The sequence below is a fragment of the Pseudochaenichthys georgianus genome, chromosome 3, assembly GCF_902827115.2.
Source record: "Pseudochaenichthys georgianus chromosome 3, fPseGeo1.2, whole genome shotgun sequence".
NCBI lineage: Eukaryota > Metazoa > Chordata > Actinopteri > Perciformes > Channichthyidae > Pseudochaenichthys > Pseudochaenichthys georgianus.
Window position 1 is genome coordinate 24,475,111 of NC_047505.1, and position 18,190 is coordinate 24,493,300.

Sequence of the window (18,190 nt, forward strand, 5' to 3'; positions counted from 1 at the left end):
TCCCTCAACTCTTGTAACTCTCCCTCCATAGCTACACCGTTGCTAATTCAGTGGAGATAGGGCACCAAAATAGACAGGCAATACACAAGAACAAACCCTGACTTACCAAAGGTCCACAAGAAACCAACTGCTGTTTTGCTTCGGAATACAATAACACAATTAATACAGGGTAAACTAGCTTCTAGCAATGGCCACAATGCAACACTAGTAATAATAAAAATAATTGAAACACACGTCTCTGCTCTCAAAAAGTAAATCCTGCCGACAAAGCCAGTTTGTGGCAGTAGCCGCAGAGGGGAGGATAGGTGAATGTATTTGTTAAAGTTGGTTTGATTACACCATTCACAATTCCGACAACACCACCTTGGGAGTTTCACCCAAGGAAATATTAACACTTCTTTCAGTTATAGAGAGGACACATAGGTTCGAATACTAATGGAGCAGGAGACGCGGTTTCAAGTTATCAAAAATATACAATTTTATTTGGCACAAGTCGCTAGTTAAAATGCAGTTAAAAACAGTCGCACAGAGCTGTAGCACAAAAGGGGAAAATTAATTAGGGGCTGAGGCTTACCAGTGGGGGGATAGGGTCGACGAATGAGTGGAAGGATCCCCAAACAAACCAAACTTAAATCACCCCAGTCATACGTGCAGGAAATCAAATCCCGGGGGAGCACACCAGCACCACCACCTTCAGCTCTCAGTAACTAAGTAGGGAAACAAGAGGGAAACGCAGTTAATGGGGGCTAAATAAGTCAATCAAAGTAATAAACACACACAATATCAAATATGTTCTCATAAGCAGATAAACATTTAAGAATAAAACAATTCAAAAGAGAAAAGGTTCAGTTAAACAAAATAAACAATTATAGCCTAACTAGAATAAAATAAACAAACTAATTTAAATCAAGTTGGCCAAAGTAAGGACAAGTTATAGAGGGAGTTAGCCCCAGAGTTCAGTGACTTCCACACTTCGAGTATCGGCCCAAGCAAGGCAGCAGGAAGGCGTGCAGTTAAAGCAGTTTAACTGGTGAGCGAGCCTCTGCTGTAGGCGACGCAAAGCTGGCCAGAAGCAGCAATCAGGAGCCACAATGTGGTAACGGTAGCCCAAACATCTAGGCAGGATCGACAGCAGTTGTGACGTTACTGCCGATAAACATACTTTCTCCGGTGAAGCAAAACAGCAGATGTCCCTTAACCATTGGATTGACCCTAGGTTTATGAATAAATACAAATACAGCATTAATATCAATAAAAGTAATGAGGTGGATTGACCAAATAGATTGCCGTACAGCGCACATACCGATCAGGCTTTCCTATCAATAACGCGGAGAGGGGAGAGCTTCATGCTTTTTATGACTGCGTTGACAGGCTGCACCCGGAGGATCCTCCACTAGGTGAGGCAAAGCAGGGCTAAGTATCAATACGCTGGTAAATTGCAGAACCTTTCCTGAAGCAAGCAATGCTACTGCAACATACCTGCACCGGTGGCGGAAGCAAACACGGCAAACACGCAAGTGGGGCGGGTCTGTGTCAAGCCCCCAGGAAGTGCGCCGGAGTCTGATATGATGAGAATATTTGTGCTGGTCAAACGGCAGTACTACACTTCCTTTAGGTTGCTGGGCCCGGAAACACTTTTTCCCATTGACTTGCATGGGGAAAGAGTGGTCTGTAACTCGTTGGATTAACGTTCCTGTAGCTTCTTATTGCACTTGCAATTGTTTTAATTACGTGTGGGCTACTTAACATCAATAATAACAGTTACTATCCTTTTACTCCATCACATTTCAAAAAGAAATAGGCTATTGTTATTTTAACTCCAACACAGTAATCCATCATCAGCTTTACTTTTTAAATAAAGTTTTAACTCACAATTGATCATAACAGGCTACAACATATACATTTTTATATATTACCAAGTGGTTTCATGTACAACCCACACAAGTATCATGCTAAATGAAGCTCTGTTGCTTGGATATCTCTAGATCCTGATGTCAGCGTAATATAAAAGTACATAACGATTGATGTGTAATTTAGCATAATTTACTAGCTAGCTGCTAATTGCCGCCTCGTTAATATAAATCCAGTACCATGCTGTCATGAACGCGCGGTGCTGTTACGTGTACGCAAATTCACGTGCTTAATGTGAACGAGCCTTTTGGGCGGCGTGGTTAAAGTTGCGCATGCTCTATGAGTGTACATACGGGTACTTCTCAGGCATGCCGGGTAATCTGTGACGTTTCGCTCTCTCAAAAGTTGGGCCATTTTGTCATCATGCGCCAATGAGCAACTCTCATAGGAATGAATGAGGCCCCGCCTCCCACGCTGTATCCAGTTCTTATTATACATCCATGGTCTGTGTACCAACAAACAAGAGACAGCCAGCTAGAAACCTCTGCCCCTTTATAGGGTGCCCCCTGGTGGTGACACGCTCACAAGAGCCAAACGAGAAGAATATGCTTTACAAGGGATTAGGACTCTCATCCTGCTACAGATGGATTCATGGACACCCCCTCCTCCTACATGTACTCTATACAAGTGCCCTTCACCTGGGTTTCTGGGCTTGCTGTCCTTGAGCAGTGGGCTCTTTGCCACCATTACCGCTACTTAATGGGGCTTGCTTAAGGCGTAAGAGCAGCAATTAGCTGAGTGTTATGACTGGAGCACACAAAAACTGATAGGACCCAAATGCACGACTCTAGACAAAAGATGATTAAAAAAAACGTTTTACTGTGATGACAAAACAAGGTAATCCATTCACAAGGTTCAAAACGATCTGGCACTTGGCACAGGGAACACATAGAATATATACAGAAGCAAGGGACTCCACAGGTGCAAACAATAAGGGCGGGGCAGGTAATCAGGTCCGTGGACAAACAGGCAAGGTAGGAATCGAACTACCTGAAATGAGAAATGACAAAGTAAAACAGGAAATGGCAGACACGGACTTGACAATATAGACTCACAGAGAAATAATACTAACAGATCTGACGAGACACAACACTGAGCTCCTGATTCTCCTGTTATTATCGTCTAGTAATACCGTATCATCATGAACACACTCCAAAACTCAAACCGCACTGGCTGCTGTTACACCATCCAACTATCTACAGTATGGTGCAAAGACCACCACTATCTTTCGAGCAAACTGACACACAATGTAACACCTACAGCAATCGCTTCCTTCCACTCTTCCACACTTCACTACACTAGCTATGGTACATTGAAGCAGTGGCTGACATAGTCTGTATATCAAGATTGCAGCCATGTTAGCAGCAGCAAGCTAAAATGCTCAACATTTAAATTTAAAGTGGACCTATTATGCTATATTTGAGCAGGAGAGGGGGGCGTGCTCAGAGTTCAGCTGCTGGGCTCTCAGAAGAGGGGAAGGAAAAGAGAGGCTCCTTGTATTATTATTATATTATTATATCAAGTCGTTATTAATTTGTTTTAAAGCTCAATAAATAACAAAGAAGACCTCTGACAGGCACTTTTCTAATTTTGTCCGGAAGATTTAAACTTTAACGGACATGTTGACCGGTGAAATAAAAATCTAACTGAAACTGTATCCGCTCGTTGTAGCCCCGTTTTTAAAAGATTTGGGTACGGAGGAAAAGAGATAGGTTTTATTTTCTGACGCTGCGTGAGTTCCCCGACGCACCGGGGACACATATTTATGTATAAAAAACATCACAAAGTGCATTTTGCATGATAGGTCCCCTTTAACAAGCTGATTTTTAGCAGGTGCAATGTTATGCATACTGGTTAGCATGTTTACTATTTAGCACTGAACACAAAATATAGCTGATGCGAAATGTCATTTGTTTAATATTTGACCTGATCATGACGCTGGATAAAAAGTCTGAGGATCAGTTGGTAAAGTCGTTTAAAAACATTACAATTTCTTCCCATAGGAACTTTGAATGTCTGTAGAAATTCATTTAGTAGTTGTCAAGATGCTTTACTCTGAACCATAAATGCCAGGAGGACTCTAAAGTCAGTGGGATTCATCCTCTGGGGATCATGAATGTCTGACAGATAGATCGACATATGGTCTGCTAAGGTCACAAATGGGGCTAAATGTACTTTGACATTATGACTACACATCAGCGACAATCTTTCAGTACAGCTAATTTACTATTTTATTATTGAATGACCAAATTAAGCACTTAAAATATCTTCCTCACTATTAAAGATCTCAAACATTAAGAAGATAACCAACCACTGAAATGTTAAACATCAGTAGTTTCAATCGAACAAATAATATGGGACTTTATTCAGCCTGCATACAGTAAAATAATTGCACCTGCAATGCTCCACTGTGACTTTTCAAGAGACATCCCGGAGGTCCAATTTAAAGGCTTTGTAATAGGGTTACACAGTAGTTTTGCAGATGTGACATATGGAGTAGACGTAGCACCAGCCCAACCCTTCACCTGCCAAGTGAGTACTTACCTCACATGGGCTTAAGGTCTGACATTAATGATGGGAAGATGTTGACCTTTAACTTGACCTTATAGGCACACTTTAATGTGATGTATGTTTCTGGTGTGTTGTTTGTCTTCTTAATTGTTTGAGAAACTCCAGAATTGATATAATTGACATTAATGGGCCAGATAATGGAGACTGAGTGAGCTCCATGAGCTGCTGTGACCTCTCTTTTCAAAGGATAGAAATTAATGTAGGCTTGAATAAAAGATTACCTTGCCAACATTCCTGAACTGGCCATCTGGAAAAACAGACAAAAATCCAGATGGATTCACTTTGGTCTGCTGGAGCAGGTGTGTTAAATCTATTCTCCACTGTACTTTATTCCATTTGCCATTTGCTGCTATGGCCTGCAGAGTTAGCTGCGCCTTTTGACCACTTTTGTGTGTACTGTATATGAGGTTGTAAGCAAACGAAGGATGCATGGCTTTCATCTGTTTAGGTTGTTTTTTTGCTCATATTTTTCATATGACTTAACAGCTGCCAGTCTCTTTTGCCAAACGGAGACTTGAACTTGATTTGCTTAATGCCTTGCTTATAGAGAGTCATGATGTCACGTCGAGCCTAGCCTTTGTTCCAGCAAGTATTTCCAGACAATTGCAGTTTGTTCCTTGTAGCTACTTTCCATACTTAACATACACTGAACAAAAATATAAACGCAACACTTTTGTTTTTGCTCCCATTTTTCATGAGATGAACTCAAAGATCTAAAACATTTTTTATATACACAAAATAACCATTTCTCTCAAATATTGTTCAAAAATCTGAACAAATCTGTGATAGTGAGCACTTCTCCTTTGCCGAGATAATCCATCCCACCTCACGAGTGGCCCATGGTGGTGGTGGGGTTATGGTATGGGCAGGTGTTACCCTAACCCTAACCCTACCCCTAACCATAACCCTAACCCTACCCCTCACACCAGATACTGCCTGGTTTTCGGACCCCCCCAGACCCCCCCAATAAAGCAAAAATGCACGTTTCAGAGTGGCCTTTTATTGTGGCCAGCCTAAGGCACACCTGTGCAATAATCATGCTGTCTAATCAGCATCTTGATATGCCACACCTGTGAGGTGGGATGGATTATCTCGGCAAAGGAGAAGTGCTCACTATCACAGATTTTTTCAGATTTGTGAACAATATTTGAGAGAAATGGTTATTTTGTGTATATAGAAAATGTTTTAGATCTTTGAGTTCATCTCGTAAAAAATGGGAGCAAAAACAAAAGTGTTGCGTTTATATTTTTGTTCAGTGTAATTCAGAATACATCACACCTGGTATTTTGGTGATTTTATTAAAGTTGAAGAATCATTAGTTTGTGAGCGAAAAGAAGAAAAAAATCAGCTTCTATGAGCATTTCCAAGTATTGCAGACCATTGATTGCTGTTGACTGTGAGCTGACAGCTGGTAAAATGCAAATACTTTTCTCTAATAATCTGCAGCCTCACAACACACAAAAGCCATTTTAGAACCACTGTTGTCCCATCAGGCATTGCCATAGCAGTGTACAAAATATTCCTGCCCTTTCAGCCAAGCTGTGACACTTCCTGTGTAACATCGCACTTCACACTGAGAGAAAAATGAGCTTATAGGATGTCTCGCTTTTTGTGATATTTACTCCTCACAGAGAAGGGAAGTCATCATAAATGACTGAACAGTGTTGCTGCCAAGGGAAAGGAGGAAAGGACAGAACATGACATGGTGGCTTGACAGGACTTCACCATGTCTGAGTGACAAGACATGCAGCCGCCCTGCAGATTTCCCTTTTGTATCTATTGAGTACGAGCTCAAATAGCTCTACTTCCTTATTTGGCACCAACATTGAGAAACTCTTGATTAGAATAATCTAAGCCAATGATTTGATTTTGTGGAGTTTGAATGGCCTTTTATTGGTTGTAATGAGCCAGTATGCTGCCATTGACTGATTATAGTTTGAGAAGAAAATGGATGTTAGACTGCAGCTGGGATGATGGAGAAGCAAAGCAAAGTATTTCGTATTGTTGTTTGTTGCTGTTCGACAATAAGTTTCATATTTTGGTGATTTTTGTAACTGAGACACAACCATTTGTTGCCTTTAGGATATCGGAAAGAGGGTTTAAACCTCAAAGGGGAAGATTGAGTGTGTGTGCACAGAGCAGCAGCAGTGTCTTGAAGCAAGACAAAAAAAAGCTCAATAAACACACTCTGGTCTCTGGAGTGGTCTGCCTGGCAGCCATGAACACCACAGTAAATGTATACTGCTGCAAACTGACAACACATGGTCAGACATGGACTCAGGCACATAAAGAGACTCACATGTACAACACATCATAAAGACTAGCATACTACACACAAAGACACACATACACACCGAGCCAAGAGGCCAAGGCAAACCCCCTTCATAGTGAACCTGCAGGCCTCCACCCATTTTCACACAGACAAACATCAGGGGAGGCAATTTTCACTACAACACCTGCTGCAGTTGCCTCAGTGAATCGATCTGGTCGTTTCAGAAATAGTAAGCAGGGAAGAGCAGATACTTCAGGGCATTTCTGTTGAGGAAAAAGCTGTGATTTAGGAGCTGGAGTCACTCATACAATGATCTCTGCCTCAATTTAATCTGTAAATATACTGTACATATGAATGGATTTAAAACTCAAGTTTAGTACAGGCTCCCTGATAATATGTTGTCCTTAAAAAATCTCACATATTCCTGGCAAAGAAGCCCAGTGTTTCTTTTTCATAGATAAAATGTAGTTATTGTATTGGAGTCATTTATTTAAATATAAATGAACACTGATGGTCAAACTAACCATAAATACATTACAATTAATTCACACACAGCTCTTATGTTCATATATTTATAGAAACGCTTTATTTGTTTGTTTTTAAGATACTTTTGTAAGAGCAGGAACAACTAGTTATAATGTATAAGAAAAAATGAAACCCCAGCCATGTTTTATTGGGTGTAAGAAATCTGCCTTTTTTTCTCACTTAGAGCCAAATGTGGAATTAAAATACAAATGTTCCATTAAATGACACAAAAAAGAAGAAAGAAACTTCAAAGATAAGATATTACATTTCTGAATATAGCTAATGTACAGTAAGCCACTGTATGCAGACACTGAGAATTTGATGACATTTTATTTCAGCTTTGAGACAACTGTATATTGTACAATTTCTTATTGAAAATATGTTTTCCACATTCCTTCTTTATTAATGTTTCAACTTTTTGTTTTAAGCGAGAGTGTGAAGGTCTTTGTTTCATTGTACTATATAACTAAATGTAATCACCCTGTTTTTGGCAGTGATGTAGTTGCTAACAAGAGCCACAGTTGCTGTCATTCTTTCTGGTGTCCACCTGTCGTTACAAAACCTTGGCAGGCTTCCTGAGGACGGAAGGATGAGAGTAGAGATAAGAGATTATAAGAGGGGAGGATGAAGAGAGGACTGAAAACAGCTGGGAGTTTAAGCAAATCAGCTTAGAAAGGCCTTGTGATTCCATAGAGGCGGTGGGAGGAGAGGAGAGAGACTGAATAGCTACTTCTGGCTGGGCTGGAGCCTGAACTTTAAAAGAGACAGAGACAGAGGGCTGACTGAGTGGCAGGATGGGAGAGAAGGGTAAGAGCAGGAAGGGGGGAGTGCTAGCCCTGCAGCTATCAGTACCAGTAGGAGGAGAAGAGAGAGTTTAAAGGGGAGTGGGGAGGAAAAACATGAGAGAATCAGACACAGACTGGCTGCTTGGATTTGAAAGGGAAGGAAGGAAGGAAGGAAGGAAGGAAGGAAGGAAGGAAGGAAGGAAGGAAGGAAGGAAGGAAGGAAGGAAGGAAGGAAGGAAGGAAGGAAGGAAGGAAGGAAGGAAGAGAGGAGATTCTTGCAGCTCGCTGAGAAAGGAGTGTGGATGTTTGCAGTGTGAGAAGGCAAGTCTGTGACTAGTGTCCCTCAAAGGACACTGGGAAGGTAAGCTGGCATTTTCAGGGTGGTTGTTATGAGAACGTTTGTCAGGTATCCAGTTATGTTTGTAATGTGTCCGACTTGGCATAAACATTTGAGAATATGCCCAAATGAAATTGACCTTACAAAGTTTAACCCTGAGGGGAATCATGCTCTCAACCTGCAGGTCTTGTGATTTGCCTCAATGAATACCAAGTCATTTATTTTTCTCTGATTGTGTTTTGTGAATGTTTGCACACCCCTGCTTGTCATCTGTTTGAGACTAGAAAGACCCGGACACACACAGATATCCTCTCTGTGCCATACCCCAGTGACCAATGAATGAGCATCCTTGTAAAGAGAGCTCAAAGCAGGCAAGTCTCCTCTAATCGTCCCGCAGGCCGCTTTCTGATGCTGTTCTGTTCTACATTAATTTACATTTTGCTCATGCTTTTCTAGGACAAATGTAAATGAAACATTTTTTCATTAATGTTTATTATTTTTAATCTGTCATATAATAATCAAAGCCCTGAAGGAAATAAAGCAATTTATCAGCAATTGGAACACAAGAACCACACATCCAAAAGTATTTGGCTGTGAAATATAGAGGGAATGAAACATCCATATAAATTACATAGAACACATATAAACACAAAGCAAATAAAAACAATTAACAGTCACTATTCATAAAATACAGTATATCCGAAAACTATATTGATGAAGTGACGCTGCAGAACATCATGTGAGTCAATGGGCAAGTCCGTTTAGGAAACACATGATGGACAGAACTTCTTCGTGTGTATAGCACAGATGTACTTGTTGCAGTTGCTGCATGCAGTCTGTGTCTTTGAGTCCTTTGAGGGTCCACAGACCTCACAGCTGGCTGTGGGGGTCTTTCAGAAGCTGACTGTGGGGGTCTTCTTGCGGCTGGCTGTGGGGGTCCTTCAGCGGCTGGCTGTGGGGGTCTTCCAGCAGCTGGCTCTGAGTCAAGTTCATCTTCCAATTTGCTGTCAAATTCTGAGTTTACCTCCACATTATCCTCATCTTCAGAAATGTATTCCTGTTCTACTTCACCGTGTTCTTCTAATGCATTCCACTCACTCTCATCCATTATTAGCTCCAAGGCTCACTGAGCAGAATATCTTTTGGCCATTTTGTTGGTAGATAATTGTAGTTCTGCACTACACTGTTACTACACTGAGGTTATGTCTCTGTTTAGTCCCTCCTCCGGCATGCAGGTGCGAGGGGGACAGTGCGAGAAAATGTAAAATGTTTATACATTTCTGGAAGATCTAAAATGTTTATAATGTTCTAGGATAGTTTTGTGTACACACTACAAAGGGTAAAGATCAAGGGAAAACAGGATCAAACAGCTTCTCTGTGCATACGATTGTGGGTGTGTATGTACTGTGTGTGTGTGTGTGTGTGTGTGTGTGTGTGTGTGTGTGTGTGTGTGTGTGTGTGTGTGTGTGTGTGTGTGTGTGTGTGTGTGTGTGTGTGTGTGTGTCTGTGTGTGTGTGTGTGTGTGTGTGTGTGTGTGTGTGTGTGTGTGTGTGTGTGTGTGTGTGTGTGTGTGTGTGTGTGTGTGTGTGTGTGTGTGTGTAACACGTTCTCACTCCCATCCTGTCATATATTGACTGACGGTCAGGGCACCTCCCCATCGCTATATTACGTACAGGGTACCCCTTGCCCGTCAGGCTTCTACGGGCAGGGCGTCCCATAGACCTTCATTGCGGACAGCGGACCCCTTGACCGTCAGGCTTCTACGGGCAGGGCGTCCCATAGACCTTCATAATGCCTATTTTAAGGTTCATTTGGCCATTAAAATGCGTTTTGATGTCATTTTATGCGAGTAATGAGTTTTTATTTCTGATTATTTGTGCAGTACATGTACATGATGTTTAGTTTGCTAGTTATGACGAAGATTACTTCATGAATGCTAACGTTTTTTTGGTGGAAATGTGTTTTTTCACAGCAAAGTCACCCTCTGTACTTGGACTTATTGGGAGAATCTAAAGGCAAAAACATCCCAAATATTCATTTAGGTCTTTATTTTAGACCTTCAGTGTTGCCGTCTGTGAGGAAAATACATGGGGCTCAGAGCCTCGTATTTTTTAAATCTTTTTTTCCTTCTAATTTGTTATTCTTTTCAAAATAACACACTGTTATTTACTCACCAATAACACACAATTATCCTTGCTTTTATTTATTGGTTTAATTCCATAATCTCGGTCTTTTTTGGCCTTCGTCGGGAACTGAATTTCAAAATAAAAATAACCGGAAACAGACGTAGGCCTATAAGGGACATTTCGAGCATCATTGCGATTGTCAACATTTCTGAGTTTAGGATGGCCGAAGACACTACACTACCCATAATCGTTTAGGACTACAGTCCCCGTAAGGTTACGCAGAGCGTCAAACAGCTGTGTGAAATGGAACGAAACCACGCCAGACTATCCAAAACTGGAATCGAACACCCCCCAGAACTACACACTACACTATTGTGTTTCGCAAAATGTTCTATGGGACGTCTCTACTGAACGATTTCGTTTTTCCCACAATTAGAAGTTGCCAGTATTAAACACATTGGTAAAACATATAATTAAGGGAAGGTGATTGTCAAGTGCCAACAATCAGGAGAGATATTTGATAGTTGGTGCTTGAGAAGACTAAACATGTATCTGCAATTGACATTAATGGAAACGAGTAATAAAGTATATTAATTACTCGTTATTCTCTACTAATAGTTCATTAAAGACTGTACATTATGGCTATTTTGCACATCCCTTTTGTGGATGTGCATTTCTTATTCTTTCTACATACATAAGAGTATAATCCGTATAATATCAGTTAAAATAAGTGCTTCAACATAGTTAACATTGCAGGAAAGCAAGACCTTAATCTGTTATTTAATGTTTAAATGAAGGTTAATTCGTTTTTCTGGTTTGCACCTCCTCCTATTAATATCTTTGTACATCATGCACTAAACTGTTTTATTGAAGAGATCACTTATAGTATCTTCTTGATTTTTTATATTCTATATTTCTATCACAGACCTTCTACTTTCCCCCTATGAAAGTATATGTACTCTTAATATTTTTTTAATCAAATATAACACATAAAAACAATAATTCAATAACGTGCTTTAACCACTAGGCGGTGCACACAAGATACACACAGACACTTAATAATAATAATAATAATAATAACTGGGATTTCTATAGCGCCTTTCAAGGGACCCAAGGTCGCTTTACAGGAATAGGGCAAGCACAAACAAAACAAAGGTCAGACAGACAAAACAACAGATTGATTTAAGGGCCGAAAGCCTTGATGAACAGATGGGACTTGAGGGCCCTTTTGAAGGCGTCCAGTTTGGGGATGTTGCGAATCTCCGCAGGGAGAGCGTTCCAGAGGGTGGGGGCTGCCACACTGAAGGCTCTGTCCCCGAAGGTTCTCAGTTTGGTGCGGGGGGTGGTGAGCAGGCCAGAGTCTGAGGACCGCAGGTTCCGGGGTGGGGCATGTGGGTGAAGGATGTCCGATAGGTACTGGGGGGCAAGGGCATGGAGGGACTTGTAGGTCAGGAGGAGGACTTTATAAGTTATGCGGAACTTGACCGGCAACCAGTGGAGGTGGGTGAGGGTGGGAGTGTTGTGCTGCCAGGGCTTTGTGTGTGTGAGGACCCGAGCTGCACAGTTTTGGACATACTGGAGTATGTCCAGGGTTTTGTTGGGAACCCCGAACAGGACACCATTGCAGTAGTCCAAGCGGGTGGTGACAAATGCATGCACCAGGGTCTCGGCAACCGACTCCGAGAGTGACGGTCGGAGTCTGGAAATGTTCCGCAGGTGGTAGAAAGCCGATTTGGTCACAGACTTGACGTGGGAATGGAAGGAAAGGGTGGAGTCGAGGATCACACCCAGGTTGCGGGCTTCAGGAGATGGGGAGATGGAGCAGCCGTCGACCTCAAGGACGAAGTCACCAACCTTCTGGAGCAGGGCCTTGGGTGCCACAACCATGAGCTCTGTTTTACCGCTGTTCAGCTTCAGATAGTTTGAGGACATCCATGTCTTGATGTCATGCAGGCAGTTGATGAGAGACTGAGGGGGGAGCTGGGAGGATGGAGTGGTGCTGAGATAAAGTTGGGTATCATCAGCGTAGCAGTGGAAGTTGAGTCCATGATGTCGGATGATCTGGCCGAGGGGGAGCATGTAATTGGTGAACAGGAGGGGGCCAAGTACAGAGCCCTGGGGTACACCGTGGTGGACTGGGGCCGGGGGTGAGTTTGAGCCACTGATGGAGACAAACTGTTTCCTGTTGTGGAGGTAGGATGTAAACCAGGACAGCGCTGTGCCAGTGACACCCAGGAGGTCTGAGAGGCGGGTGAGGAGGATGTTGTGAGAGATGGTGTCAAATGCTGCAGAGAGGCACAGGAGGATGAGGTTGCTGAGGCGGCCAGAGTCAGCAGGGCGGTGTCAGTGCTGTGTTGCTGTCTGAAGCCGGATTGGAAGGGCTCATAGAGCTCATGGTTGGACATGTACAGATGGAGTTGTACGGCGACCACTCTTTCCAGAGTTTTGCTGACGAAGGGAAGGTTGGAGATCGGCCGGTGGTTCTGGAGGTCGTCGGGGTCCAGGCCAGGTTTTTTGAGTATGGGGGTGACTGAGGCCATTTTGAAGCTGGTGGGGACTATACCAGAAGCCAGAGAAGCGTTGATGATGACCACCATGTAGGGACAGAGGGTGGGTAGGCAGTCCTTGACCAGGGCTGTGGGCATGGGGTCCAGGGAGCAGGTGGAGGTCTTGGCCGAGCTGACCAGTTTGGCCACTTGGAGAGCATCCACAGGGGAGAAGGAGGAGAGGTTGGGGTGGGAGAGGCGCGGCGCTTGAGGTGCGTTACCAGGTGCCTGAGGTGCAGGTAGGGGGGAAGGGCCAGTCACCAGGAGCTGCCGATGGATGTCCTCGACTTTCGCCTGGAAGAAGTCGAGGAATTTGGAGCACAGATCGGGAGCCCCTGAGGGCTGGGGGGCGTCAGGGGGCCGTAGTAGGCGGTTGATGGTGGAGAACAGTCTTCTGGGGTTGCTTTGCTGAGCACCAATGAGACGGGAGTAGTAGTGAGTCTTGGCATGGGAGAGAGCTTCCTTATACGTTCTGATATGCTCACGAAAGGCCAGGAGGTGGACTGTGAGGCCAGTTTTTTTGGAGAGCCTCTCCAGCTGGCGTCCAGAGGCCTTCAAACGGCGGAGTTCAGTGGTGAACTTGTAACTTGTATGTACAACATCTGAAGATGTGTAGTTTTATGCATGCTTTCACATAATTTTACAGCATATTGCTATACTATTTCAGACTCAGTATTTACATTCAAAATTCAATCAAATCAGTAATATCTTTAAAAACTACAAGTCCTTTTATATCAGCTGTGCACCGTTATGGTGTAAATATAACCTATCTATTAATTATATCAAATGTAAAAGTCAGTCGAATTAGTGTTGATACTGCAAGGAGACGTATTGTGTGAAGAGAAATTGAAGATGTTTTTTAATTGTTGATATATTTATGATCCACGTCAAGTATTCAGTTTCGGCGGCATTTCTTCAGTTTTTCCAAAGGTCTTCTCATCAGGGCTCTATAAATAAAGAACTACGGCAGATCTGTAATATGTAATGCAGCCGAACCGTGTATTACAATGCCGTTATGTGATGACTTTCAAAGAGAAAAGCAAGAGCACTCGGAATTAAGTATTCTTTTATTCTTTTAAAATGTTTTCCGGATTTCATATAATATAAACACCAAATCCCGACATGCATTGCGGCCAAAAACATCCAATCAGCGTAGCTGAGAATCTTGGGTAATCGCTCGAAATGCTACGTCTGTTTCCGGTTATTTTTATTTTGAAATTCAGTTCACCAAACGAACACCAAAAAAGACAGAGATTATGGAATTAAACCAATAAATAAAAGCAAGGATAATTGTGTGTTATTGGTGAGTAAATAACAGTGTGTTATTTTGAAAAGAATAACAAATTAGAAGGAAAAAAATATTTTTAAAATACGAGGCTCTGAGCCCCATGTATTTTCCTCACAAACGGCAACACTAAAGGTCTACAATAAAGACCTAAATTAATATTTGGGATGTTTTTTCCTTTAGATTCTCCCAATAAGTCCAAGTACAGAGGGTGACTTTGCTGTGAAAAAACACATTTCCACCAAAAAAACGTTAGCATTCATGAAGTAATCTTCGTCATAACTAGCAAACTAAACATCATGTACATGTACTGCACAAATAATCAGAAATAAAAACTCATTACTCGCATAAAATGACATCAAAACGCATTTTAATGGCCAAATGAACCTTAAAATAGGCATTTTCCATCGAGAATAACACGAAGGTCGGCCATTGTTGTTGTTCACGTGGTCTGGGAGCTGTTGCAGCATCCATAGCAACCACCTTAGCAACCATGAATGTGTACACATTCATGAAGTAATCTTCGTCATAACTAGCAAACTAAACATCATGTACATGTACTGCACAAATAATCAGAAATAAAAACTCATTACTCGCATAAAATGACATCAAAACACATTTTAATGGCCAAATGAACCTTAAAATAGGCATTTTCCACCGAGAATAACACGAAGGTTGGCCATCGTTGTTGATCACGTGGTCTATGAAGGTCTATGGGACACCCTGCCCGTAGAAGCCTGACGGTCAAGGGGTCCGCTGTCCGCAATGAAGGTCTATGGGACGCCCTGCCCGTAGAAGCCTGACGGGCAAGGGGTACCCCATACGTAATATAGCGACGGGGAGGGGCCCTGACCGTCCGTCAATATGTGACGGGATGGGAGTGAGAACGTGTTGGTGTGTGTGTGTGTGTGTGTGTGTGTGTGTGTGTGTGTGTGTGTGTGTGTGTGTGTGTGTGTGTGTGTGTGTGTGTGTGTGTGTGTGTGTGTGTGTGTGTGTGTGTGTGTGTGTGTGTGTGTGTGTGTGTGTGTGTGTGTGTGTGTGTGTGTGTGTGTGTGTGTGTGTGTCTTTAGTTTCTGTGTTTCTGTGTGTTTTTCTCTGTCTGTCTGTCCTGGTATTGTATTCCGATCAGATTGACCCGAACCGCTTATGAAGGACATAAATGCGGGTGGGCATTTTTTCATAAGTGGAAAAAAATAAAAACAATTCCACATGTCCTTCACAATAAATAAGCCCCGGCCATTGAGTTTCAGGTTGAACGAAAATATCCGAAAATATATTACTTAACCACACAAGGGTTAAGTAACATTTGAAGTACTTCAATGTATGTCAAACTAAAGTTCTCCATTACAAGTTAACAAGTAAATTAATTATTATACAAACTGGCTTCTTTCAGATTGTTTTGACTGTTGGATGTATTTCCAGTTTTTCTTCATTATACATTCTTATCATTTTATTGTTTTTAGTTTAGCTAGACTTGAGGCAGGTATAGGACCAGCATGCACCTTTGAGAGTCTATATTTTTTGTTTTTTTCAGAGCAAGAGAGACAGGAGGAGCCATGATTTCTTTGTTTGCTTCCTTATGGTAAATAAACCACAAAAAAACAGAAACTTCTGTATTACCAATGGACTTATTTTCCTTTGTGATTTGCGTCATTGCTTCAGTTCTTTAGATTTTGATTCTGGAAAAATAGTAACTCTGTTACAATACAGTTATTCTTCATAAATTATTTAAATTCTTGATCTGAAAGAGTAAGTACTTAATTGCTGTTGGAGAAATAAAATGGAGTTGAGATAACATTACATTTCCCTCTGAAATCTAATTTAGAAACAGTTTCAGCATCATACGTAGGGTTTAAAAATAACAACAATGTGCTGACACTGTAATTGCATAGTAACTGTATTACTCCTGCCATGTCACCCCGGCTGCAACATTTGATGCTGGAGTGAGTGGAAAGTGATCAGCCACAGTATTGTTGCCTACTGGAAGCCATTTCTCCAGTCTGGTTCGAGACCGAAAGGGACGGGAAAAGACAATAGCAGCCGCATCGTCTGAGGATGTTTCTATTTGCATGTGTACACCACTCCCACCAGTTTCCCTCTACAGTACATCCCAAGAACAATGATGAATAGAGGATTGCCTGATGTCATCCGGCAACGCTGCTAGTGATCTGACAAGAGTCCTAAATCCTGTCCCGCCAGTTCCTGTTGCGAACCAATATCACTGGGATTTATACTAATGAACAGATCCAGTTTCAGAATATTTCCCAGTGTTACCACATTCATTAAGAAGACACAGACATCTTTTGTCAACCTTTAAATCGTTGTACAGAGTCAGCTCACGCCAAAAAATGAAGCTCCGTCAATGCATTCTTGTGGTGGAGAGACAGACAAAAGAAGCTTCTTGAGTCAAATGAAACCACTTCTCCTCTTTTGTTGTGTGCAGTGGCTGCAAACAAAGGCTGCTTTTTTTTGTATGAGATCCATGTGATCCAAAATAGAGTTACTAACTACAGGACATACTGCAATATATCGGTTTAACCAGCTGTCTTTTCCTGTAAGTATATTATTCTTAAGAAATGTCTTTAATATTCTATTGCTATCCCTTCTTGACACACTAATCGTGGGCAATTTGAACACTTTTCACCCTTCAAAAGCCTCACATCCATGACTAATTTGGACGATTTTCGACAAGTGAATGTGTAAAAGTTATCATGTCTGCACAGATGGGACAGCCCACCCCGCTACTGTGGGTTTGCTAGATGGGAACTTGACATTAGTATTTATTATTGCTGTCTGCATTATAATCATCACATCCTGTCAATAATACATGAAGGATGAAGATAACTTTCGCTGGCAGTGTAATTACATTTTATTATGTTAGTACTAACTTCGCCAAATGTTCTTCTCCTCTGCCTACACTAAAATGTTACTGGAAAAATTGTAAAAAGCAGGGTTGTCATCTAAAATATACAACAACATTGATACAATGTCCACACCAATTTACTGGATGCCAAATCGAGGTCAACGCTGTTATCCAATATATTTTGCCAAGCAAGCATATTTACTGAACATTCAAAATAACAGGTGATGAATGGAATAGTTTTGGGTTTTGGGATCAGACGAAACGAGTAAAATATCACTGTGGGAAATTATGATGGCCATTTTTCAACATTTCATCAACAGATTATTAACAATTTAACAATGAGACATGAAGTATATACATTTATAGATCTGCCAATAATTGTTAATTGCCTATACAACAACCTTAAGTAATCTATCAGGATGTTCTATAAAATAAAAAAAACGTATTTGTTTATCATCCTCAGATGTCATGGCGTCCAACCTACCGAAGCTCCAAGTTTCGAAATGTCTACGGAAAAGTAGGCAACCGGGAGCACTGCTTCGACGGTATCCCCATCACCAAGAACGTCCATGACAACCACTTCTGTGCCATCAACTCCAAGTTCCTGGCAGTCGTCACGGAGAGTTCTGGCGGCGGCTCTTTCATCGTCATACCTGTTCCCCAGGTAACTGGCATCAACACCACTCGCTGTTTGTTGTTATCTGACCCAGAATCCAGGTTATTGCCAAGTAGGTTTCACATACATGGAATTTTTACTTGGTGTATTGGTGCACAGGCAAGAAACATTTACAATGAAAATATTGAAAGAAATAGTATTTAGATGCCGACAAGATCGAAGGTAAAGGGGGTCTTTCCTCTTTGGAGTCCTCTGACTTTATTTTGTGTCAGTGCAGATTTGTGATGATTTGTGTATTTGGGGAGAGTATTTGGGGTTCATATGCTTTTCTGGTTCCTTGTGTGTTATGTAGC

The 18,190-nt window shown here is 41.8% G+C and overlaps 1 protein-coding gene across 4 annotated transcripts in view; it reads left to right on the forward strand.

Annotated features, from left to right (window-relative positions):
- coro2ba (coronin, actin binding protein, 2Ba) overlaps positions 1-18,190 on the forward strand; it is a 55,452-nt gene that overhangs the window by 19,745 nt on the left and 17,517 nt on the right. Inside the window, exons 1-3 of one of the 4 annotated variants that reach the window (XM_071206464.1) lie at positions 8,272-8,425; positions 8,686-8,772; positions 17,685-17,885. In XM_071206464.1, the coding sequence (XP_071062565.1) occupies positions 8,737-8,772; positions 17,685-17,885 (237 nt within the window). In that variant the 5' untranslated portion in view covers positions 8,272-8,425; positions 8,686-8,736. Of the gene's footprint in view, positions 1-8,271; positions 8,426-8,685; positions 8,773-16,822; positions 16,913-17,684; positions 17,886-18,190 lie in introns of those variants that run through there. The other 3 variants (XM_034107465.2, XM_034107473.2, XM_034107453.2) reach the window with 3 other exon arrangements.